This window comes from Amphibalanus amphitrite, unplaced genomic scaffold (genome assembly GCF_019059575.1).
Source record: "Amphibalanus amphitrite isolate SeventyFive unplaced genomic scaffold, NRLGWU_Aamphi_draft 000855F_arrow, whole genome shotgun sequence".
NCBI lineage: Eukaryota > Metazoa > Arthropoda > Thecostraca > Balanomorpha > Balanidae > Amphibalanus > Amphibalanus amphitrite.
In genome coordinates this window covers 281,295-306,812 of record NW_024882349.1, presented here as the reverse complement: position 1 = coordinate 306,812, position 25,518 = coordinate 281,295, and the positions used below count along the sequence as shown (strand labels likewise).

General features: G+C 46.3%; 2 protein-coding genes across 7 annotated transcripts; one reads left to right on the top strand and one right to left on the bottom strand.

The window, feature by feature from the left end:
* Nucleotides 1-620: 620 nt before the first annotated feature.
* Nucleotides 621-16,093, bottom strand: LOC122367184 (protein transport protein Sec31A-like; the record flags this gene model as incomplete). Its single annotated transcript, XM_043340073.1, has 14 exons — nucleotides 15,959-16,093; nucleotides 13,320-13,546; nucleotides 12,676-12,871; nucleotides 11,032-11,166; nucleotides 9,015-9,113; nucleotides 8,054-8,196; nucleotides 6,623-6,737; nucleotides 6,037-6,192; nucleotides 5,382-5,507; nucleotides 4,625-4,753; nucleotides 3,663-3,863; nucleotides 2,529-2,643; nucleotides 1,750-1,910; nucleotides 621-771 (listed from the first exon to the last, which is right to left on the bottom strand). Coding segments are annotated over exons 2-14 (1,930 nt in total), but the record flags the coding sequence as incomplete, so codon positions are not given.
* A 323-nt stretch (nucleotides 16,094-16,416) lies between these two features.
* LOC122367183 (prefoldin subunit 1-like) lies at nucleotides 16,417-23,999 on the top strand. 6 transcript variants are annotated; one of them, XM_043340066.1, is made up of 5 exons: nucleotides 16,417-16,627; nucleotides 17,080-17,186; nucleotides 22,449-22,571; nucleotides 22,937-23,065; nucleotides 23,374-23,999. In XM_043340066.1, the coding sequence occupies exons 1-5, from the start codon at nucleotides 16,531-16,533 to the stop codon at nucleotides 23,464-23,466; spliced, it is 549 nt and encodes a 182-aa protein (XP_043196001.1). In that variant the 5' UTR covers nucleotides 16,417-16,530; the 3' UTR covers nucleotides 23,467-23,999. The 6 variants fall into 6 exon arrangements, with proteins under 6 accessions (XP_043196001.1, XP_043196003.1, XP_043196006.1 ...); XM_043340068.1 differs by having other exon boundaries at nucleotides 16,457-16,505; XM_043340071.1 differs by lacking the exon at nucleotides 16,417-16,627 and adding an exon at nucleotides 16,689-16,728.
* The last annotated feature ends 1,519 nt before the right edge of the window (nucleotides 24,000-25,518 follow it).

Sequence of the window (25,518 nt, the reverse complement as noted above, 5' to 3'; positions counted from 1 at the left end):
TGTGCTCTCATACCTGACCTGATACTTCGTTCGTAGATTCGTCTTGCTAATGAATCAACCCATTCTACATATGAAATGAAAGATCGGTTAGTACTGGAGATAGGTTATTTCGTTAGATACGGTTAAGTGTTGATCGCTTTTTTAGAGATTTTCAAACGAACATAAAAATATTACAGGTACTGCATTTACATTAAATTTATTTTTGTTGTAATGCATTCAAATGAATTTATTTTGTTACGATTACTTTTACGATGCTATAGTTGCTATAGATGACAACATCACAACAGAAAACCAAAGTGCGCGCTGCAAACAATCCATTCAGGGCTCCGTTCGGTCGCAGTTTTTTTTTTTTCTTTTTTATCTGCTGCTATTTCTTGGCTCCTCATTGGTCAAATTTAAGTGGCCTATGTATTTGACCAATGAGAGGCCAAGAAACACCAGCCTTTAACTTCCTTATGTGGGAAAACCGACAGCATGTTGATGATGAAAAACAGCGACCGAACAGCGCTCCGGATGAAACCAAATAGCGGAGTAGCGCGCTACCTGGCGGGCGGAGCGCGTTAGCACTGCCACCAGCGCCTCTGTTAGCAGCCACACTAACCACTAGGTCTCCAACTTACCGCAGAGCGGCGCCACCTGTTCGGGCGGCGCGTGCGTGAGCACAGCTACCAGCGCTTCTCTCCATGAGCCAGGGTCACACCGTCCGACCACGGTACTCCAGTCGCGAGAGACGAGAGCAGAGATGAGACGAGACAAATCCGTCTTCATAGACTGCGGAGAAAGAGAATGGGGAGGGACGTTAATTGGGATTTGAGAGGTCTGACTTCATAGCTGCTGGCGGTAGAACGAGGGGATAATTTTTTGTGTTGGGTTAGGCCCTTTCGGTCTGACAAGACCATTTCAGAGCCGGGAGGATGATAGGATATAGGGGGAGACATTGGTCTGGGCAGGCACCCTAGTAAGTCACCGGGGCTGAGCCCGTCCAGAGGACAGGCCACCCAGCCCCAAAGCACTCACTGCACCCGGCTACGGGGTGCGCTCCCTCGGGAGCAGCGGTGCCGCTCCAAGGGAGCAGCCCGCATGAGATAAAAGTGCCTGTCCAGCCCGGAGGGGGTGGCGGCGTGGAGGAGAAGGATTTCAGTATACGGAGGATGGAAACGACGGAACGGAGGGCGGGGATAATTGGGGGAGGTCCGCTTTTATGAACGAGAGGAGTGTGTTTGTTTATTAGGGTTTTAGGGACAGGAGGAGGCAGGAGGCTCAGGGCCGAGGGACGTAAACGGGGAATACAATATTGATTTACTGGGAAAAGGAGTCGAGGGGAGGTCAATCTATCCAACGAAGAAGCATGCGAAAGGGGAGAAATGAGCATGGATGATAGTTCTGCCGTGCAAAGGCAAAAACCATTATGTCAGAGGCCATTCCCTCAGGTCAGAGGTCAACCGAACATAATGGGGTTTGCCTTTATACCGCAGAGATTTTCCAAGTCACGAGAAAGACGTGACCCTGTTAATGCCGGGTATACCTGTTTTGTACTGAGGAGACTGGGAGTAAAATAAAACTGGGTTGATTTGATATGAAATCATAAGTACCGATATCATATTGAGTTTATGATAAGAAAACAGCGAAACCATTCGCCGCCAGGTTTTAGCCTCCACTTTGCGTTTTGATTACGGCTGCGAATGAGGAATACACTTCTCTAACCTTTGCCCGCCATCCTCCTCCCGCCAAAACCTCCACCCAACCCACCTCCAGATATTTGGCGCGCGTGCTCTCGTAGAGTTCCTGGGACGTTGCCATGGCAATGATGAGCGCATCGGCGGTCCTCTCCGATTGGAGACAGCGTTCAACGGCCTCCGTCATATCTCCACGGAGAATGGCCTGCGAGACCTGACCGTCTGTGTCGTCACCTGCGGGGGGGGAAGGGGGGGTGAGAAGGGGGAGGGGGGAGGGTAGGTGAGGTGAGAAAGGTGTGAGAACTGAGAATGGGTGTGAAGGGAGACGTGAGAATGGGTGTGTTAGGGAACTGAGAAGTGGAAATGGGTAATCTTTGGAGGCCGAAGTCTATTGACTTTAGGTTAGATTAAGTTAGGTTAGGTTAGGTTAGGCTAGGCTAGGTTCGGTTGCTAAAATGGGTGAATTTTAGGAAAGGATGGGAAACTATGGCTGATAATGGGTGAACCCTGGATAAATGAGAGCAGGGGTATCAAAAGGGTAAGACGAAGTGATATAGATGTGGAAGTACAACGGCAGAACAGGGAGTAAGAAGAGATTGAAGAAAGGGCGCGAAGAGACGCCAGGAAGAAACGGGGTAATGCGTAACGCATAGGAAGGATCTTAGTTGAATTAAAAATGCGAAGTCAAATGTTGAGTATCCATGACAGGTTGGATGATGATGTAAATAATAAACCAAATTATTACAAATGCATTCAAATATATTCAAAAAGACACACATCAAATGATGAGAAGTCAAATGATGAGATATTGAATTCGTTCACCGATGCGGACTTTTCCACTCTGTAACTTACCAGCGGGTATGTCAAATAGTTCCTCAGGCTCGGCAGTCGGCGAGTCGCTGGTGGAAGTCTGTGATCGGGATATGGCCTCAAACGCGTCCTCACCACTCTCAGCCGCCGGTGGCTCCTGAACAGAGAGGGGGTGGGGTCAGCATCAGTTTGAAATATAGCAAGGAAAACTAATATGAATACTGGGCCCAGTTTCGCTAAGTGTTTACCGCACTAAGTGCGGTAAACTCAATTTGGGGTATACTACCAAACTACCCCACTACTTAATTACAGAAAAAAAACTACCCAAAAATTGAGTTTACCGCACTTGAGCCCAATCTCACCAAGGCCCATTTTTTCTTACAAAAGGGCCAAATGTTTGTAATTATGTAGTGGGGTAGTTTGGTAATTTACCCCAAATTGAGTTTCCCGCACTTGGCGAAACTGGGCCCTGGATTGTGCATCTTGCAACACTTCGAATACTGCTGAGTAATCATGCCCATGTATGCCTATGTTTCACACATTTATATATACCATTTTTAGTTCTGGCTCCCTTTTATTTCCTCTCCTCCTATTTTCAACCTGCCTACCTCCACGTCCCATTTTACATTTACCTCCTTCTCCTCTCAATGTATATGATTCAAATCGTCCCCTCGACGTTTCCGTTGCCCTTTGCCTGACGAGTTAGGTAGACCTACAGTCTGGCAAACCTAAGAAAGAACGGAGCTAAAGCTCCTGAATCATTTTGCCACGTCTTTTGATAACTGGACGTGTACTATGGTTCGAAGAAAATTCGTGTAAAAGGTCGTGAGAGAAATATTTTTCAATATATTTTATTCAACATCAAAACGTGCATCAATGGTGGTTGCGCTTTATTAGGTTTGCCAGGCTATAATTAGACTTCCTCCCTCCCTCCTCTCCCTCCCTCTCTCCCTCTCTCCCTCCCCTCTCTCCCTCTCTCCCTCTCTCCCTCTCTCTCCCTCTCTCTCCCTCTCTCTCCCTCAGCTCTCTCCCTCTCTCCCTCTCTCTCTCTTTCTCTCTCTCTCTCTCTCTCTCTCTCTCTCTCTCTCTCTCTCTCTCTCTCTCTCTCTCTCTCCCTCTCTCCCTCTCTCTCTCTCTCTCTCTCTCTCTCTCTCTCTCTCTCTCTCTCTCTCTCACCTGCATCGCCTGATCATCTGCACCATTCTCCCCCTCTCCTCCATTCTCGGGTCGGCTCTGATAGCCCAGCAGTCTGAGTAACTCCCCGCGCGGGTCGGAGCTGAACCTGGCCGCCAGAAACCTCCACACGGGACGGTCGGGTTCAGCAGCAGACTCGGCCCGCTCCGTACAGAAGCCCGGCAGGCCGTCAGTCATGAGAACCTGTGAATTGAATGGGGGGGGGGGGGTAGTATTGGTTAGAAGGCAGCTGTTTCGGTTGTTTATTTAAATCGATTTTAAGTTTATGTAATTGGATTTTATTCGATTTATTTGATTGTTTATTATATTTCGATGGTTAGACACGTGAGTTCATTGGCGACATCTGACAGATTAGGCATATCTTTACAAGAACGCTGAGGCAGTTGACTTTTAGATCATGATCTGGCGGAAAAATTGTGACATCCTTGATCACTCAAAGAGACGTATAGCCTGCCGGCTTGTCCATGATAAACCTCAACTGAGCTAGCTGTTGTTTAACTTGTGACCTGACTACTATGCTGCAATAAGGCTGGTAACGATACTGACCAGCTGAAAGGCCCTGTGATCTTCTTTACAGCAAACGTATGACTTGTATTGACCCCCCCCCCCTGTGACCGAGCTACCTACTAATCTCCCTGACCTCTAAAAGCCTCCCTAGTGTGACCTCTCTTTGATATCTCCTGACCTCTATTTTGACCTGTACTGACCCTCTGGAAGACCTGTGACCTGTATATAATCTCTGACCTCCCCTTGACCCCTGCTGACCTGCTGGAAGATCTGTGACCTCTACTGACCTCTATATGACCTCTCTAGTCTCTACTGACCTGCTGGAAGGCCTGTGACCGCTGCACCAGCTCTGGCTCCGTCACCACCTGATGGAGGGCTGTGACCTCTACTGACCTTCCTGTGACCTCTACTGACCTCCCTGTGACCTCTCTACTAACCTGCTGGAAGGCCTGTGACCGCTGCACCAGCTCTGGCTCCGTCACCACCTGGTGTATTTCCACCTGTCGGGTCGGCCGGCCGCCGTCCGTGGTCGGAGTGTGGCAAAACGACACCAACCGGCCGCCGAACTGCCGGAGAACGAGATAAAGTCATAGTCACCGTCACAGAAACAGAAGAAGGGACAATAGTTGGGGTTGAAGGTACGGTACAGCTGACTGCCTCCGTTTTATTTGGTGGGAGAGCAACAGAACGATATTAGACGACCGCCGAACTGCGGAAAAAGGAGAGACACAGTCATAGTCAGCCATAAAAGAAGACCGAGACAGAGACAGAGAAAAAAGCTATAGCCGGTGAAGGCCGTGCTCCGTCTGTCGTGCGCAAAATGATGTGGCAAAATTATATCAGCCAACCGTCGAATAGGGGAGACATAGCGGCAGTTATAGTCAAATGCATGACAAAAGTGTATGGAATCCGAAGTGGGAAATAATTCCAGCTGAGTGTCCGAGACTGGAATATGCCGAGCAGTTGAGATTTCTGGGCCTCTTAGGGTCCCAGCTTTCTTTGAGAACGGTCCTAAGTCACAATTCTTCTTTGCTCGACTCGTTTATCTCTTTTCGTGTAGTACAGCCCGGGATTCGACATGTGATTTTTTACATAGGAAGACTGAGCTCGTAAAAATGAAAAAGGTGCGATCTAGCCTCACACCCTGTCACACCAATTCGTCATCCCCATCCCCATTCAGTAATCAGCACTCACCCCGAAGGTGGCCCCACATGGCCGTTTCATCCACCGCGGGGGCCGTGTCAGCGGTATGGATGTCCGACGCTGGACCGTGGGCAGTGCGGCAGCCACTCCGGCCATGTCCGGAAATGAGTCAGCCAGCTGTACGGGACAGGGGGGGAGGGTGTTAGACTAGCGACGCTTGGTAGTTTGCTAGTTAAACACATTGGCAGAGGTTGGCACCATTTGTTGAAACAACAATAATGGTAAATATTGATGCATTGGATGATGGGAAAGCAGCATATGAGGAGCTTTCTTTATATTTTGGCAATCCTATCAAGCAAAGATATTCATGTCTCTATACAACCTGATCACTATGTGTTAAATAAACGTCTCAGTAAAATATCTCCACAAAATGGCTATGTATAATAATATTATAGCTAGACATTTTTTGAACATATTTTTCGTCGATATTATCGACATAAAATATGTTCTCTAGGATGTCTAGCTATAGAACAAACAGACTACATAAAACGTACCAAATGTCTACGTTGACTGCTTAAAACGTTAACTAAACCATTACCCCCCCCCCCCCCTCACCCTCCCATCCGTTCAACGTACAAAACATATCTACCTCTGTAAAACGTCTTAGTATATCATATCTCTCCATGGCTAATTAAACTCTACGTACCGCCGATGTTGGCGACGCCAGCGGTTCCTCCACCTTGCCCATCACATTGTACACGGACACATGCCCGTCAAAGCTGGAGGCGGCGATCAGTGCCGGGTTCCGGGGGCACCACTCGACCGAGAAGTTCCACTGAGGGGACGCTGACAGCTCGGCCACCTGTCGGGGCGGGGGGGGGGGAGGGTGATTGGTGAAGAAATGGCGACATAAGGACGTGAAGAAGTTGGCAATATTGACATTTTATTGAAGCTGCCCTGGCGCCTATGACGAGCCAGCAGCCAAGCTATGAAAAACGAATGGATAGAGGGGAGAATTAATTTCGAAATTCAAAATTGTGCAGACGGTTTGAATGTTTGGGGTAGCAGACACGCTGATTGTATAAGAAACTTTGAAAAATGTTACTTATCGATCAAATGAAAAAATCAACAATGAAGCATGAAAGACCCGGGGGATGATGTATCACGAAGTTAGTTGATTACATATTCGAGTAAGAACTCTCAACCTTCTGGACAAAGCTGAAGAGACACTGACACACAAGAACTCAGAGGACACTTACCATCTCCTCAGAGAGCTAAAAGAGAACACTTACCACCTCTCCGCCCGGTGCGTCGGAGTGCGGGTCCCAGCAGAGTATTTTGTCGTCTTTCCCCGCGCTGAGCAGCAGATGAGAGTCGCGCTGGCACCAGGCCAGAGACAGGATACCCCTGGCGGACAAACGGGGAACTAGTGATACATGGGGTCTATAATAGATGGCACCACAAGGACAGGATACCCCTGGTGGACAGACGGGGAACTAGTGATACATGGGGTCTACCATAGATGGCACCACAAGGACAGGATACCTAAGAAACGGGAAACTAGTGATACTTGGGGTCTACAAATAGATGGCACCAGGCCAAAGACAGGATACCCCTGGCGGACAGACGGGGAACTAGTGATACAGGGGGTCTACCATAGATGGCACCAGGCCAAGGACAGGATACCCCTGGCGGACAAACGGGGAAATGGTGATACACGGGGTCTACGATAGATGGCACCAGGCCAGACAGATTACCCCTGGTGGACAAACAGGGAACTAGTGATACATGGGGTCTACGATAGGGGGGGGGGGGGGGTTGGACGTCCGGGCCCTGTTTCACCGGTGATAGCAGCACGCTGCTATTACACGTGTCAAATTGGGTTTCCATGGAAACACCAACAAACCATGACGTCGTCAATCTGTGTGATGTCATCAAATATTTCTGCTAACATCTTCACGGCCGTGCGATCAAACAAATGTATCAAACGCATTCAACGAGACAGCAACTTTGTTCCAAACGCAGCTGTGAAAAAGCTCACGGATTACACGAAACGTCATTAGTGTGACGTCATCACCTTACGTCAGCTCGCGCAATTTGATAACAGCGTGCTGCTATCACCGGTGAAACAGGGCCCCGGACTATAGTGGTCATCGGCGGAGGTCTACGAAAGAGGGGTCTACGATAGATGCCACAACAGGGACAGCATACCCCTGGCGGACAAACGGGGAACTGGCGATACACGGGGTCTACGACAGATGGCACCACGCCAGAGACAGGATACCCCTGGTACACAAAAAAGGAAATCATTGACTCCTGCGGAAAGATTAGCGATGAATACACAGGAGCTCTTATACGTGTACATAATATGTACACGTACATAGATAAAGCGATAATATCTACGCATTCAAGTTCCAATTGATTGAGTGCAGATCGAGGACCAAGGACTCTTAATCAATTTAAGTCTGCAATTGTTGCATACTACATCTTCGCTAATTCACCAAGTTTGCTCCTGCATCACTTATAGTTAAAAATGACCACGCTTGCATCGTCATCTGACATTTTCCTTCCACCAACAGATTTTCGCTTCTCATGGCTCATCTGCATGCTCTCTTCACCTTCACCCTTCCGACTCGCTTCCCACCCGCTCCCCCTTCATTTCCTCATCCCTTCACACCCCACCCCACCCTTCAGACCCCACCCACCCCCTCCCCCCGTCTCACTTCTGATGTCTCTGCAGAGTTTTCAGCGGCGCCGTGGCGAAACGCAGATCCCACAGCTGTATGGCCGGCGTGTGGTCGTCCTCACTGGCCAGGACGAGCTGAGTGGCTACCTCGGGGTGCCAGGCCACCACCTTACACTTCATCTGTGGATTGGAGTGGTAGAGTGTGAGCTAGGCGGAGTGTGTGAGTTAGGTGGAGTGTGTGAGTGGCGGATTGGGAGTGTGGCTGAGTGTGAGTTAGGCGGAGTGTGTACTGAGTTAGGCGGAGTGTGTTGTGGTGTAGTCCATTATATCAAGAGTGGGAGTTCGGGTGCCAGGCCACCACCTTACACTTCATCTGGGGATTGGAGTGGCAGAGTGTGAGTTAGGCGGAGTGTGTGAGCTAGGCAGTTGGCAGAGTGTGTGAGTTAGGCGGAGTGTGTGGGTGACGGAGTGTGTTGTGGTGCAGTCCATTATATCAGGAGTGGGAGTCGAGGTGCCAGGCAACACTTTACACTTGATCTGTGGATTTATCGGGGAGAGCGGTGTATTAGGCGATCCATTATATCAAGATTTGAGTTCAGCTGTGAATGGAGCGGATGGATTATCGGGTTTGTAAAACCAAAATAAAGGAGGCAGAGGAGAAAAGAAGCCTTTCAAAGACGGTTGCGTACTTTCCACTTCATCTGAGAAAAACGACGGGTTATAGACGTGAGCCAGCCAATAAAACTGCTCTCGTCACATGTGAATAATTTCAGACCTAGATATGGCAAAGCATAAGACGGTAATCCAAAACAATCCAAAACAATAAATTAAAACACGAACGTCATTGTCTCCGTTGCCGTTGGTTATTCCGGTATTACACATTCAAAGGTAAACGGCAGAATCAACAAATTGTATACGACATATATCAGTACACTCACACTGAAATACCACACTTAATATAAACATTTTATGCCCCACGAAGACGATTTATCACTTACCCCGGCCTGACCGTCACCGACTTTGATGATGGGTTCGTTTTTCCTCAGGTCCCAGACCACACAGCGGGAGGTGAACGTAGACGCCATTATGTGCTGAACCTGTTCGATAGAGACAGAAAAATGACGTCAGAAGGGTGCTATTGTGACGTAATGAAGGGGACTGCTACAGCATGGTGAATATAGACGCCATTATGTGCTGAACCTGTTCGAAAGAGACAGATAAAGGACGTGAGAAGGGTGTTATTATGACGTAATGAAGGGGACTAACATAGCGAGAGGTCAACGTAGAGGCCATAATGTGCTGAGCCTGTACGATACAGGGAGAGCATCAGGGAGGGAGTCACCATGCGGTGACATTGTGACGTAACTGGAAGACTTCTTAGTGAGCAGATAAAAGACTTGTTGAGAACCTGGTACAAGTCTATTGGGATTCAGTTTGCACGTACACACGTGCAAAAGGCAAATTCCACGGGTCGAGAACAGATGGGCCGATCGCGCTCAAATTCGGTAAACCACTATAAATCAGCTAAGTTGCCCGGACAACGCAGCTGTAGGTCTCTCATCCCATTTGGGTAATTGCCGGATTTACCATTCCGCTCAACTGTTCGCCGCCCCAAAAGGCGTCTTATTGGTAGCAAAACATCTGTTTCCATGGCAATCGTATCTATTCCCAGTTGAAACACAACGCAGGTATGTGTGCCGGTTTACCTTCTAACATTTGTAACATATCATTTCCCGACTCAGCAAACGTTTCAACCACGTTGCAATTCACAAATACCCCTAGGTACCACGCTGAAGCCATGTCGCAACAGCGATACCATGTCCCTCCCCTAAAAAAACAACAACAACTATAAAAACCCTCGTGGCATCCGACAAAGGCCAACTGCACCACGCGACTCGCCCTTCAAAATACGGACAGTCTCCGCCAGTGACGTCACATAAGACTGTCCAAATATGGCTACTGATGGAGGCGATGACAGCAGTCTTGCACGCGAATGAGGAAAGCCGGGCTGGGTTTGGTGTATGGTCTTTGAAGGGTCGGGCGCTGGCTTTCGTTCAACGGTTGAATGTTGCGTGGTTCTACCGCAAGTTGAAGCCTACAGTCTTAGTTCAATGTTCGATGCAGATTTGGGTTTAGGGACCTTGCAACTCGCAACGATATTTGTAGGCGAGATGTTTTACATAAATAGTGGCTGAATTGGGTGCTGGAACCAGTGTTCCGGCTCAATGTTCTAGCTTGTTAGCTAGTTTGACAGCTTGACAGCTTGTTCTAGCTTGACAAGTTGCATAGTCGGCTGTGGATAAAGTATTAGGCGGTAGGTAACGTCCGATGAACCAAACGAACTGACTTGCTCTAGAAATGCAAACGTACGCTAAGAGTCATATCATCTCTAAAACCATATCGCACTTGTACTACGCCTCAACCGGACGTGTGCCGCTCAAAAACTCGCGGAAACACGCAGCACCGAAGTCGAACAATCGAAAGATTTATCCGCGATAGCGGACCAGTTATTCGGGCAGCCCCCTCTCCCTCCCCCCAGCAACATACACACATCAAGCAGGTTTAGACAGTAAGGCAGGTCGACTGCTCTACATTCCACCACCCCTGTGTTGGAGTTCCAAGCACAGCTTTCAGCGTTGCAGAACCCAGAGGAAGAACAAAAGCAATAATTTACGATATACGAGGTGCCACATGGTGATAGCGATATTAAAAAATTTGAGGCTACAGTCGCTGACTCATGAATTCGGACTCATTTCAACGTAAAATTAAAATGTGGCTAAATACCCTTTTTCATTACTGTCATCTAGACTTTGGCCGGATTCGGAGCAAACCGAAAGGCAAAGATTCCACGTGAATAATCATAAAACTGCCCTTTTCACCCAGTTTACCATGTGCATACAAACAACTTTCTGTTCGCATCCAAACCATACAGGAACCAAAGTAAACCAGAACCACTCTCTTGCTGATATCACAGGAAAGTACCATGCCTGTCAACAAACAGTAGTTAAACCGTACCTGTCTATTCCATGTGACCGCTGATACGTCTTCAGCGGGTTGTGCCTTGGCTCCCGGTGTCATAGGGGTACTGGGACTGTTCAGATCCCAGATGTATAGTTCGGAGTCTGAGGCGCCCGATGCCAGCAGATTGGCCTGTGGAGAATAGGGGGGGGGGGGCAGGGTTATTCGTCAGTGAGCTGGGAATCAGTCAGTCAATAAATCGTTCATTCAGTTACTCAGTCAGGGCTACAAAATTGAAAACAATATTCCCTTACAAACAGAAATAAATGAATAAAGTAAATGTGTATTGCGAGCGGATTTCGACAGATCTTAACCCTCGCCCATGTAGGGGGGGGGGGTTGGTGCAACCCCCCCCCCCCCCTGAGGCTTTTCGGAAATAGTGCAAAAACGGCGGCGCGCAGCGCCGCCAAATTTTGGGTACCTTATGTAGCAAACCTTGCGCATCTTTTGATAAAAAAAAATTTGACCGGGTCATGTCAGGTCACGGAGTTATGACGTCACAAAGGGAACAGCCTCCGGCCGGATTTTCACAAACTGAGTGCCAACGCCCGAGGTTTCCTGCCGGTGGTACGGACATCGGTTGATGGATCGTGATGAAACTTCCCATGCATGTTGGGGCAAGTATTGGCTATCATATGGTATAAGAAACTTGACCGGGTCAGGTCAGGTCACGGAGCTATGACGTCACAAGAGGAACAGCGTCCGGTACTATTTTTGAAAAGCGCCCGAACCACTATTTTGCTAATTCTTGTCACCTCAATGGGGTGGCAATATTAGCTTCTATAGGGAGCAAATGGACCTCCCAAATCCAAAAATACAATCAGATTTGAAAAATTTAAATTTTGATTTTTCGAATTTCTGCCGCCGACTGTGACCTTGCCGACTTCCGGCGCTCCCAACGCGCCATTTTTAGAGCTAGGGAAACGAAATACATACCAAACGATAGAGAATTGATCAAGGAACACGATAGTGAAGGTTTCAAGTCAATATCTCCCACCGTTTTGCCGCAATCGCCGCGGAAAGTTGAAAAAAGTCTATTTTTCCGAAAATTTGACCTTTGACCGGTCAAAAGTAGGTCAAATGTTGACCTAGGACCAAAAAATATACCACCAATCGCGAGATCTCGGCGAGAGCAATCCGTTGGTCTTTTCCGCTAAGCTCTACGACGCTCCGTTTTCAAACGCCAAGGGGGGGGGTCGCACCAACCCCCCCCCCCCTGCATGGGCGAAGGTGGCAGATCGCCGTTTACGGGCGAGGGTTAAATACAAGGTTCATCTGAAAAGCAAACTGAATTCGTAATATCAAATGCAAATGTTAATTTGTAAATGCAGTGCATACTGCCAATCACCAATCAGTCAACCATTGAAACGCCGCAAAACATTACACCTTGAGGTAGGTAGTCAAAGACATCCAATATGTTCCTTATAAATACCTAGTTCCTTTTCAAATGATACAAGTCTCCCTTCCTACCCAAATAACCACGTGACACTAAATCTCCAAACCCCAGCTCCATCCATTTATTGGAAACAAAGATCATCGGCTGGTAAGCCTTACCTCACGCTCAACTATCCCATAAAAATCACACAGCCTCCGCTCCTTTACTCCCTCCCGCAAACCCTCCCTCCCCCTCTCCAACCTCACCTGGAACGGATTAAAATCCAGCGACCGCACAGCTCCCGTATGTCTGCTGGTAGTCTCCAGTAGTGCCGGCTGCCCATCCAGCAGCTTACGGGCGTCATATAGAGCGATCTTCCCACCATCCGAGCCGCCCACTATCATACCGGCGGGACGGGAACCGGTGGAGAGACCGTGGGCGCCCCACGACACGCAGTGGAACCTGTGGAGAGAGTAGGGGGAGAAAGGGGGAGAGGGAGAGAGTAGGTAAGTACCTATTGAGAATACACTATACAGTATACACTATATGTACTTATTAGCTGGTCAGGGTCATCTAGTTTGATCACTATTCGCATCTGTTTCTCTCAAGTGTTAAGTCTGACAGCAGTAAAAAGTAGAACCTCGCTAGCTATTGTTTGCTTCTTTTTAATTCTATTCCCCTATTCGAGTCATCTAGGTAGCTATATTCACATAACTTGTTCACAACTTCAAGTTTTTAAAACATTACCATTGCTCATTTCCTTACACTGGCATAAAAACTGTACCGCATCAACTGTCACCGAGTGTGTAAACAGAACACCATCCCAGATTGCACTCAAGTCCCTCCTAAGCCTTCCCCAATTACTCCCCTCCCTTGCCTCTCCCAAACTCCCTCCCTCTCCCCTTCTCACCTAGACGGCGTTTCCACACTCGCCAAAACGGGCATCTCCAGGGTACTATCTCCCAACCCGAGACCAAAAATCTCGAGCCGGGCAGAAGACGAGAACGTAGCATCGAGCTGCTGTGCCGCCGTGCCCGCGGCCAGCATTAAGTCTGGCAGAGGGGCGGGCGACCAGGCCGCGTTGGCCGTCCGCTCTGCTTCCTTCACCTTCATGGTGACAGCGGTGGTGCGGCCGAGCTGTGAATGGATGAATGAATGAATGAATGAATGCGCGTTGGCCGTTCGCTGTTTGCTTCACCTTCATGGTAATACTGGTGGTGCGGCCGACCTATGGATGAATGAATGAAAGAATGAATGAATGAAGGAATGAATTATGAATGAATGAATGAATGAATGAATGAATGAATGAATGAATGTATGAATGATTCAATGAGTGAATGAGTGAATGATGGCAGGAGGGCCAAGCTAAGGATGAAAAATGAATGAATAAATAAATGAATGATTAATGATTGATTGAATAAAGTGTGTTGATTGGCAGGACAAGATGTGAATGAAGGAATGAATGAAAACATGAAAGGAATGCATGACGGTGGTGAGGCCCAGCTATGTATAAGTATGAAAAAATGAATGAATGAATGAATGAATGAATGAATGCATGCATGCATGAATGAATGAATGAAGAAATGGTAAATAACATGAGTGAAAAAATGGTGAGAAATAAATGAAAACCAATCATGGTGGATTTGCTGAGCTGTGGATGAATGAATGAATAAATAAATACTCTAATGCTTTTGGTGGGCAGGCTGTAGATAAAGGAATGAGCGTGGATAAGTGGGAAAGATAATGATAAACAAGGGGTAAAGGGATGAATGAAGACTGGTTGTTGTATTGTAACTTGTAAGAGAAGGAATTGGTAAAACTAGTATGAATGAATGCAGCAATGAATGAGTAAATGAATGCACAAATAAATGAATGAAAAATGAACAGGGAAAGCCAGATAAAGAAAAAGTGAAAAGAGGGAGAGGGAAAAGTAAAAGAGAAAAGTTGCTTTCACAAGACACATGATAACAGCTGATGTTGGGCCTACTAGATCACGAGAAAAGGCTGTGAATGAATAAATGAATGCAGGAAAGTCAAACTCAGGTGGATTGCAAAAGTAAATGAAATATAAATTAATAAATGGAAAATGATTGAGTGAATATGGACATATAGCTGACAAGTAGGGCTTGGAGGACAATGATTGACACCATAGATAAGACTATGGACTGCTAAAAAATATGGAAGGCTGAGGCATTAGGTGCATGAATGAATCAATGAATGAATGGGGAAAACAGGCCATTTGAGCAGAGAAAAGCTGGTATTGGACACCTAGTGTCCAGGGACCAGGAGAGTCACCTAAGTATAATCACCTGATCAAAGGAGCAATTAAATTCAAATGAATGCATTACATCAGAATGTGAGCTAGAGTATGCATCTTGTTATTATGGTAGAATTCAAGTTTTATTTCAAAAGGTGAATTGAACATGTGACTATCAATTAACAATATTTGCAACATTAAAAATAAACAATGATGGATGATACAATATTGTTGCTCAAACTTTGCATCCATGTTATTCATTTTCATTGCTGGTGAGAAATATTAAATGATGCAAACCAGGAGAGAAAACAATAGTGAAGTTATGATTAATGGGAATAGTTCACTTTCCCAAAAGTTTTTTTTTGCACTTGGATTTATGATCTGTTATGCTCCAAAGAAGGTCAGCAAAGAAAATCAAACATTTTTTGATTAAAGATGGCTGATGATAATGTGGCTCAGGCTGCATTCTTCAGCAAGACACTCATTCCTCCGCAAGGCGCAAGGCATTCTTTTCGAAATGAGAAATGGAATATCTTCGTCTAGGATGATCGTTGGGGAGTAAAAGCTTCTGTTTTGTGCAAGTCTTTTCAGCTCAAGCTACAAAACTGCTATTCCAGTTCAAAACCTCATGTTTAAACTTCAAATGGTTAAATTGCTGATTAACAATTGCTGATTAACAGTCCCCTCCGTGGCCGAGTGGATTAAAGCGCCGGAATTCGACGATTGGCCGGTAGTGAGAGTCCGGTTCAAGCCCCGGTGCGGGCGGCCACATTTAGCTCCTACGTGTAATGGCGTGCGTGTCTGTGGCAGGGGCCGCACAGAAGCCAGGTAACGTGAGTGAGCGGAGGGGGCCGTGTCCAGTCGTGAGGGCACGTTAAACGTTCGGACAAAATTCTGCCATACAACTGGAATTGCGCGATCGGGTGGTGGGGTCAGGGTCAGCACAACAAGCCATGCTTAGTGCGGGCTCTGATTCCTCAAATCCACCCATTCAATCATTCGGACTAAATTTATATAAAAAAAAATAAAAAAAAAACATCAATGACTAAAATCATGAGGTACACTTTTTAAAATGTTTATTCATCTCAGAGCAAACATGAAGCAACATGGAGGCAGGCACAAACACAACAAATACAACAAAACATTAAATATTAATGCTTAAGTTTTAGCTTGATTGAAAATTCAAAAAGAAAAAATATGCTAGACCACATTTTTCATCGAAGCTGAAGCAAAAGTAGGTAACAAATCTGGTATTAGCATCAACGAGTTATGTTTAAGTGTCCATAACTTACTTTTAATCAGCTCAAGCAGTGAAAGGCAGAAATGTGAAATATCTTTGACATAAATTCAAATAACGTTCGACGCCCACAAGTAATCACACGCCAGCAGCAGCCAGCACATTCGCCGGCAACAACAACACGAACGCGTCAGCACTTACACCAAATTGAAGGAACTTAGTACGAAATCCCTTCCTTCCTTTGCAACAAAACTGTTAAGAAATATTTTTATGTCTTGGAAATCTCGATACCTTTACAGAAACGTGTTAATTTTTGTCTTTAATCATTTCCGAAATTCCACAATATTTCTAAAATATATTTAATCAAAACGAAAAGAAAGGAGAAAAAGCAGTTTTGCCCTAAAGGGGGGAAATTTTTAGCGATGAAAAAAATTATCAAATTAATCTAGGCAGTAATGGCGCAGCTGGGCCAATGAGATAAAGAGCAGTTTACAGCACATGACAACGGTGGCTGTCTTGAAGGAAAACTCCAACTTTTCCCGACTTTTATGAACGCAAATACTAAAAGAGTTTTGCAGATAACTCTGCGCGAATGAAGCAAAGTATCTAGATTCGATAAGATTGAAAATGACTGGTTGCCTGCCTGAAGGCCTAGAAAGCGACAGAACGAAGCTATCTCATATAGGATCGAACTTGGAGACTGAGCGAAACTTTTCTGCAAATGGTGATATGGTAGCACTTTAAATCCTTTATTTATGAAGCCTATGGACGACATGTGAACCGTTCCATTCAGTTGCTACATGCTACATGCTATACATAAATTTTGTGGATTTTGCTTGGCCAGGGTATTATTTTTAATTTAAATCTATTTTCAAGGAAGCTTTCATTTCTGGAGTTCCCCTGTTTCTACCCCCGAGTTCTCTATTTGCCGTTATTTCTGGTTGGGTTATAAGTTAAAAATATGTGCTAATTTAGAGCCTTTGATTGTTAATGGAAACTGACATATCAACATAAAGCTACCGTTGGGAATACCTTCTTTGACTCCGCTTCACAAGAATATGAATAAATCAAACTACTCTAAGTTGTGCATCCATTTGTTATCTGGTGCAAGATTTTCACAAATCTTAAAGAGATTTTGGTGAATGCGACTCTTAACATCCATTGCTTATGTTTCAGGAGGACAAGACTTGGAGGTGGAACAGTCTGACAAGCCACTAATCACAAAGTTTAAGTCAGAAAATATGTCTGGTGCAGCTAAGGAACCTGATATGGAGCTGAAAAAGGTGTGTTACCTATGGGTCTGTTCCCGTCGCTCCTCCAAAAAATCTCAGATGAGGTTAGATGAGCTTGGAGGAGAGCCGTTTCAGAGGAGCCACGGGAACATTTTCGCGAGGAAATCAGCTGTTTGCGGGCTGTAACGGTCGGCGATTTATGGCACGCAAACATAAATCAAGAGATAAGAATCGCTGGTACTCTCTTAGCAGACGTCACCCCAATTTCCAGATCTAATGGCCAGTTGAAAAATCTAGAGACTTCTTGAAAAGTCTCTAAATGGGCAGGAAAATCACCCCAGGGGTCAATTACGGGGCGGGGAACACGAATTTGACACTTATTTTGGCCTAACTCCCCTCCTTCATCCCTTAATCCTCCCTTAAAGGACGGGGCCCATCAGAAGTGCCTCAAGGGCTCGTCTGATCGCCAAAATAAGGGTCGCAATCGATTCCTCGGGTCGATATCTAGCCGCAGCCTCACGTTCCTGATGTGTGCAGCGTATCCCTTACCCCTTAATCATCCCTTAAAGGACGGGGCGCGTTTAAAGTGCCTGAAGGGTTCGTCTGATCGCCAAAATATGGATAGCAATTGATTCCTCAGGTCAATATCTAGCCGTGGCCTCACGTTCAAGATGTGTGCAGAATGCAGCGTATCCCTTATTCCTTAATCGTCCCTTTAAGGACGGGGCGCGTTAAAAGTGCTTCAAGGGTTCGTCTGATCGCCAAAATCAGGGTCGCAATCGATTCCTCAGGTCAATATCTAGCCGTGGCTTCGGCTTCCAGATGTGTGCAGACTGCAGCGTATCCCTTATTCCTTAATCGTCCCTGAAAGGACGGGGCGCGTCATAAGGGCCTCAAGGGCTCGTCTGATCGCCAAAATAAGGGTCGCAATCGATTCCTCGGGTCGATATCTAGCCACAGCCTCACGTTCCAGATGTGTGCAGCGTATCCCTTATCCTTTAATCGTCCCTTAAAGGACGGGGTGCGTTAAAAGTGCCTGAAGGGTTCGTCTGATCGCCAAAATAAGGATAGCAATCGATTCCTCAGGTCAATATCTAGCCGCAGCGTTGGGTTCCAGATGTGTGGCACCGGTCCCTTACCCCTTAAATGCCCCTTAAAGGAAGGGACGCGTCAAAAGTGCCTCAAGGGTTCGTCTGATCGCCAAAATAAGGAGGGAGGGGGGCGATCAGACGAACCCTTCAGGCGCTTTTAACGCGCCCCGTCCTTAAAGGGACGATTAAGGGATAAGGGATACGCTGCACACATCTGGAATGTGAGGCTGCGGCCACATATTGACGAGAGGAATCGATTGCGACCCTTATTTTGGCGATCAGACGAATCCTTGAGGCACTTTTGACGCGCCCCGTCCTTTAAGGGAGGATTAAGGGATGAAGGAGGGGAGTTAGACCAAAATAAGTGTCATATTCGTGTTCCCCGCCCCCTAATTGACCCCTGGGGTGATTTTCCTGCCCATTTATTTAGAGACTTTTCAAAAAGTCTCTAGATTTTTCAACTGGCCATTAGATCTGGCAATTGGGGTGACGTCTGCTAAGAGAGTACCGAGTCGCTTTCTGATAAAATAACCATAGATTAATATCCAACATTACTATTTAAAGAAATTCAATCGTCATCAATCACTAAAATCATTTCCACTTCCCTCAAATCTCATTTATAAACAATTCACATTCGTATTACGTGCGCCAAATGTGTCTCAGCAGAGCCTCCTCCAAAAAACCAACTTTCGTTTGGGATGAGGGAGGAGGCAAATAGTGGTGGTGAGATGTGAAATCAAGATGAGCTTGGAGGAGCTTGGAGGAGTGACGGGAACAAATTTTTGAAACGAGAGGAGGTTAGAGGAGCTTGGAGGAGGTTGGAAGAGCGACAGGAACAAACCCTATATGTGATTGTGTAAAGGTATTGTGCTGTCATCTGCTTATCATGATTTTTTCCATTATTCATGGATTCCAGAGCTCTGTTTGGTTGTTGTTTTTTAGCAGCATGCTGTTGGATTTCTCATATAAGAAATTTATTGCTGGTGCTTCTTGGCCTCTCATTGGTCGAATGAATAGACCACATGAATTCGACCAATGAGGAGCCAAGAAACAGCAGCATGCTCGCGACCTGCTGATAAAAAATTACTACTTAACAGCACCCTGTATTCGATATTTAGATGTAATATTCTGGAAAAATCCACCTAGCTGCTATTTTATTCATATTTCACTGCCAAACAAATTGCAATTATTAAAGGGGAGCATGGCCTTCAACTGACCCCCAGGTAGTACAGAACCCTCCCCAATGAACACCTCCATCACCCCACGGCCCACGCTGGGCCAGTGCTCGGCGCCAGCCACACTGGGCGGGGCATGTTTGGTCACATACACACAAACCTTCTTACTTGGCTCCTGATCCACGTTGCAGCATGTGGTAAGCAGCATTTGAAAGAGCATAAACATTGCAACAAAAATACATTGTCCATTTTTTGGTCAGGTCAAAGTTCAAAGGTCAGGTCACCATTAGTCATTAAAGGTAAAATTTTGCCTATTTAAACATTTTGTGACTTAGGTACCAGTGGAGTGTCCAAAAATTATATTTTTGCTTGGGTGTCAGAGGGGAAAATTGCTGACCAAAAAGAGGATGGGCATGAAAAATTGTTGCTCAGGTAAGGCCTCCAAATGAAATGAAAATGATCAAAACTATTAATTTGTCTACAATTGTGGCAGATAGTAGGATGCAAAGCAACCATCCATACAATCGCTCCTTCTTGGTGGGATTGGAAGTGGAACATTAAAATTGAAAACTGGAGAGGAGAGTGGGAACTGATTTTCATTTGGATGTAATTTCCCGCCCAAATCGACAAATTTTGGGGCACTGTTAACCAGCGCATAACTCTGGAACCAATACCGGTACAGCGTAGCAGAAAAGCTCATTCGATAGCTCTTTAAACCCTCTTTCACCACTTAAGGCCCCAAAGACCAAAAACTCGGAAAAATAGCCATTCTACAAAAAGTTTTGGTAATAACTTTTGACCAGAGGGGTGTTCACGGGCACCGCAAACTGCTGAGTGCGGTGTGTGCGGTGTGTGCTGCAGGCGTGGGGGTAGGGGATGGGTAGGCGGTTCTGACGTCACGGCTGCGTGCGGTGGACGGTCCGCTGTGGCCAGTCCCGACCGGCCACAGCGATCGCTGTGTGCGGTGACGGAAGGCTGAAGTAGGGACGCAGTGGGCGGAGCTTCGAGGCTGTGTGCGGTCCGACCGCACAGGGCCCGTAAACAGCCATCTGGGTTGTGGAGTTGATGAATTTTCGGCGACTCTGACTCCGACTTCGACTTTTTTTAAAACCAACTCCGACTCTGGCTCCGGGCAGCACTGTCGACTCCAATAGACTCCAGCTTTGACTCCGACACCGTACGCCTTGCAGGGCTGCGGAGTCGTTGGATTTTCGGTGACTCCGACTCTGGCTCCGGTTTCAAAATCTACTCCGACTCCGACGCCGCTCAGAACTGTCGACTCTGACCGACTAGACTCGGCTCCGCAGCCGAGCCCCGCTTTTGGCTTTAAAAAAAAAAAAAACGCACGGTGCAATTATTTTGCGTGCATCGTGTTTCTGTCGTCGAGACGTGCTGTCAAAAGTCATTGTAAAATGCTGGGGACCTTTTATGACCTGAGATGACCTCATGGTCGTACGGAGGAGTCACGAGTGCTTTTTCCGATTCAGTGTGTCAAGTTAACCCGCGCCCTGCTGGGGGGGGGGGTGTTTGAACACCCCCCCCCCCCTGTGGTTTTTCGCGAATATCTCAAAAACGGCGGCGCGGAGCGCCGCCGTTTTTGGTACACCTTATCATACATCAATTCTACACATGTTGTGAAAATTTTAGACCAAAGTCATTCAAGGTCAGGTCACCAGGTCACTTGAAGTGACCTCACCTCATAAAAACTTTCAATGTCTGTCATAGCTACACCGAGTGACCGATCGCTTTGAAACTTTCAGCGATTGCTAAGAGCAATAGCATGTACAAAATGTATATCTCAGAATTTTGATATCGATGACCTAAGGTCAGGTCAATTTTGCGACCTCCCCATTATAAGTCAATGGGAGAAAATTGAAATGCGCCTCTTTTGGATGAAAGACATTATAAACACTCCCAAACACCGAATTACAAGTGGTTTAGACACACTGAACTTAAAAATGGTGTCCGTGACCCTTGTTTATGCCCTGAGGTCATCTTAGGTCACGAATGGTATCTAGGTCACTGTCAGGTCATGACCTTGACCTGAGGTCAAATTTTCAAGTTGACCTTTCAAGGTCAAGTTATAGTTCATTCGATGCGTCTTGACGAGAGGAACACGATGCCGGTAAAAGTAAGCTCGTACAAGGCTTGGGTCAAAAGTTATTGCAGAAAAACTGTTTTCGAAAAAATCGGCTATTTTTGCAGTTTTTGCCCCCTGCAGGCAAAACCGTTGACGTTAGGTCAAATCTGAGAGAATTACTCAGAAAGGGCGTTAATAGGGCTATCGAATGCGCTTTTCCGCGGCGCTGTAGCTCTATTGGTTCCCGAGTTATGCGTTGGCTTCTTGGAAATTTTCGACATTCGACCTGGAAATCGGCGAAATTTTGCCTTCAATGACCTCTGGTGACCTGACCTTTGACCTGACCAAAAAATTGACCGAAGTGATTTCGTCATTATTTTTTACGCTCTTTCGAACGCCGCCTTCCGCGTATCGCTACGTGGCCCAGGAGCCGAGTTACAAGGGGGGGGGGGTGTTCAAACACCCCCCCCCCCCAGCAGGGCGTGGAAATCCAGGACCCCCAGCAGGGCGCGGGTTAAGGTGTAAACCGATGTTTGAGTGTTTAGAATGCGTTCGTCTAAAAGAGGAGTATTCCTATTTTCTCCGATTAATTTACAATGCAGCAAATTGATCTGACCTTAGGTCACCGTTTTGAAATTTCCGAGATATGCAGTTTGTTCATACTGCTACTTTAATCAATCGAAAGTTTCAAGGCAATCGTTGAGTCGGTGTAGCTATGACGAGCATTCAAACTTTTCTGAGGTTAGGTCACTTGACATTGACCTGGTGACCTGACCTTGAATGACATGGGTCTGAAATTTTCACAAGATGTGCGGTTAAGATGCATGAACAGGATGTTTGCCAAAACGCCGTTTTTTATATATCTGCCAAAACACCGTGAGGGGGAGGGGAGTGTCAGAACACCCCTTGACCTAGCACCGGTTATTGGTGTCTCACGTGCATGTTTGTGTCGTGTTCCTCCGTGCAGGCGTTCCTGGAGCTCCAGCAGAAGATGCAGAACACCAACCAGTCAATACGGCTGTCTGACATGCAGATTGCTACTCTGAAGCGGCAGATCGATCATGCCACGCTCACCGATCGTGAGATTCAGGTGAGAAGGGAGTGAGAGGGAGGGATGGACTTAGTGAGAGAGTGAGAGGGGTATGAAACAATGTGAGGTTAGAGATCACTCAAAGGATGTAATTTGGGTGACATATGAGCTGACATGGGCCAATTTGCTGGAATCTGAGAGTGGTGGGCTAAATTAATAATGTCCTGTGGAAACCCGGTAAGAAATGGCAGGAGTTGCAATTTGCAAGTGAGATGCTGCCACGTTAATAGATTTTGGCCGAAAAATCATGCAATTGTTTGCGTATTCCGTAAGTAACATGAGATGCCATAAAATTGCAAACCTCACGATGCCGAGGATCGAACCCGCGGCGCTCGGTTCTAACTGACAGCCGACTGTGCCCTCAGGCTATGCCTGACACCACGCGGGTCTATGACGGCGTGGGGAGGATGTTTGTCTTGAACAATGTACCCACCGTGAGGAAAAACCTGGAGAAAAAGCAGGCGACCAACAAGGAAAAAATCGCCAAACTAGAGGTGAGAAAGAATACCATAGCGCATATTTGAAAAGTGCATCTCGCCAGTGACATTTTTAACGTATCTAACGTCAAAAAAGATTAAAAGTCGTCGTGATAATAAAAATTTGAGTATGAAAAGTTGCCATGATGATTAAAACACTAAAATTTGTTCTGAAATGGTTGCTAATTTGCCTTCAAAGCTCATGTGTATAATATGATATTTACAATCCGTGCATCCAATCTTTGATTTGTTTCGGTAAAATCACGCGTTTATGCTCAACTTGTTTGGTATTTCAACTGACCACAATTCATTCTATATCGTTACAGGCCAACAAGCAGTACTTGGAAAAGAGTCTGAAGGAATCAGAGAACAACCTCCGTGAACTGATCAAAACCAAACAGCGGATCGCGGTTAGTTAAGGCTCTCATACAACCGGGGTGGCAGAGCGGGCGAGAGAGAGAGTGACGGAGCAGGGAGAGTGTCAAGAGGGGGAGAGGGAGAGAGTAACGGAGGAGGGACAGAGTGACGGAGTAGCGGAGAGAGTTACGGAGTAGCGGAGAGAGTTACGGAGGAGGAGAGAGTAACGGAGGAGGGACAGAGTGACGGAATAGCTGGGCTTGGCACACGGGAAAGGGAAACTCTTCGCACTTTTCTCCTTGCCTGTGTATAATAATGATGGGATGCATTGGATGATCCTCGACTGGCACCTACCGTTCTGTCGGTATGACGTCATTGTCTGAGATGACGTCATCAACTGATGAGGTGACGTCAATGGTTGGTGCAGGATGACGTCATCGGTCTGTGAGTGTGTTTGGAAGTGTGTGAATGCGTACTAAGCTGCGTGCTATTCCGTGCTCGTTTGATAGGAGATGGTTCATAATGTTCGGACTTTGGTGTTGAGAAAAGAAAATTCCACGCCTAGAGTGATGTGGAAGGTTTTCATTATAATTCGCCAGTTGCGTGATAACACGTTGGTTATTTGCCTAATGTGCTGCGGTTTCTTTTTTCGATAAGAAAGTCCAGTGTTCACTATTTCACTGACAAGTCTACCAGATGAGAAAGGTCGTCTTGTGCTTCAGACATTTGACTGCTACTTTGGTCTTTTCGTGAATTGTTTCCCTAGGTTTTATATTTTTCAGGTTTTCACCGTCTAATTTGTGTTGCATCAACCTGTATCGTTTTGTTGTTGGCACCTCGTGCTCCCAGTTTTCCGCTGCGAATTTGCTAGAGTTGGTCCTCGAGTTTTCTAAGTAACAGGTAACGTCGTTAGGCTTGACAATAATAATCCTCAAAATGGTTTTACTCATGTGTTCCTAACTAATGTGTAAGCCAGAAACGTCCGCTAAATAAATCTGCAAGTACTAGGTTTTGTTTTTGGAGCCCTTTCCTTTCGTCAAATAGAGCTCAATCTAAGCAGTCGGTAGTTATTTTTTAAATCGGGACACTAACGGAGCGGAACAGGTGCCTATATTCTGGCAGATAATGACGTATACTTAACCCGCGCCCTGCTGGGGGGGGGGTGTTTGAACACCCCCCCTTGTGGTTTTTCGCGAATATCTCAAAAACGGCGGCGCTCCGCGCCGCCGTTTTTGGTACACCTTATCATACATCAATTCTACACATGTTGATAAAATTTCAGACCAAGGTCATTCAAGGTCAGGTCACCAGGTCACTTGAAGTGACCTCACCTCATAAAAAGTTTCAATGTCTGTCATAGCTACACCGAGTGACCGATCGCTTTGAAACTTTCAGCGATTGATAAGGGTAACAGTATCTATAAAATGTATATCTCGGAATTTTAATATCGGTGACCTAAGGTCAGGTCAATTTTGCGACCTCCCCATTATAAGTCAATGGGAGAAAATTGAAATGCGCCTCTTTTGGACGAAAGACATTATAAACACTCCCAAACACTGAATTACAAGTGGTTTAGACACACTGAACATGAAAATGGTGTCCGTGACCCTTGTTTATGCCCTGAGGTCATCTTAGGTCACGAATGGTATCTAACAGTTTTTCGCAAATAACTTTTGATAGAGGCATGCTAGAGCGATGAAAACGCCTTAGATGTGTTCAGCTCGACGATACGGATCGACTGATATGCAACATGACCTTTTCCGGTCAGGTCATGACCTTGACCTGAGGTCAAATTTTCAAATTGACCTTTCAAGGTCAAGTTATAGTTCATTCGATGCGTCTAGACGAGAGGAACACGATGCCGGTAAAAGTAAGCTCGTACAAGGCTAGGGTCAAAAGTTATTGCCGAAAAACTGTTTCCGAAAAAATCGGCTATTTTTGCAGTTTTTGCCCCCTGCAGGCAAAACCGTTGACGTTAGGTCAAATCTGAGAGAATTACTCAGAAAGGGCGTTAATAGGGCTATCGAATGCGCTTTTCCGCAGCGCTGTAGCTCTATTGGTTCCCGAGTTATGCGTTGGCTTCTTGGAAATTTTCGATATTAGACCTGGAAATC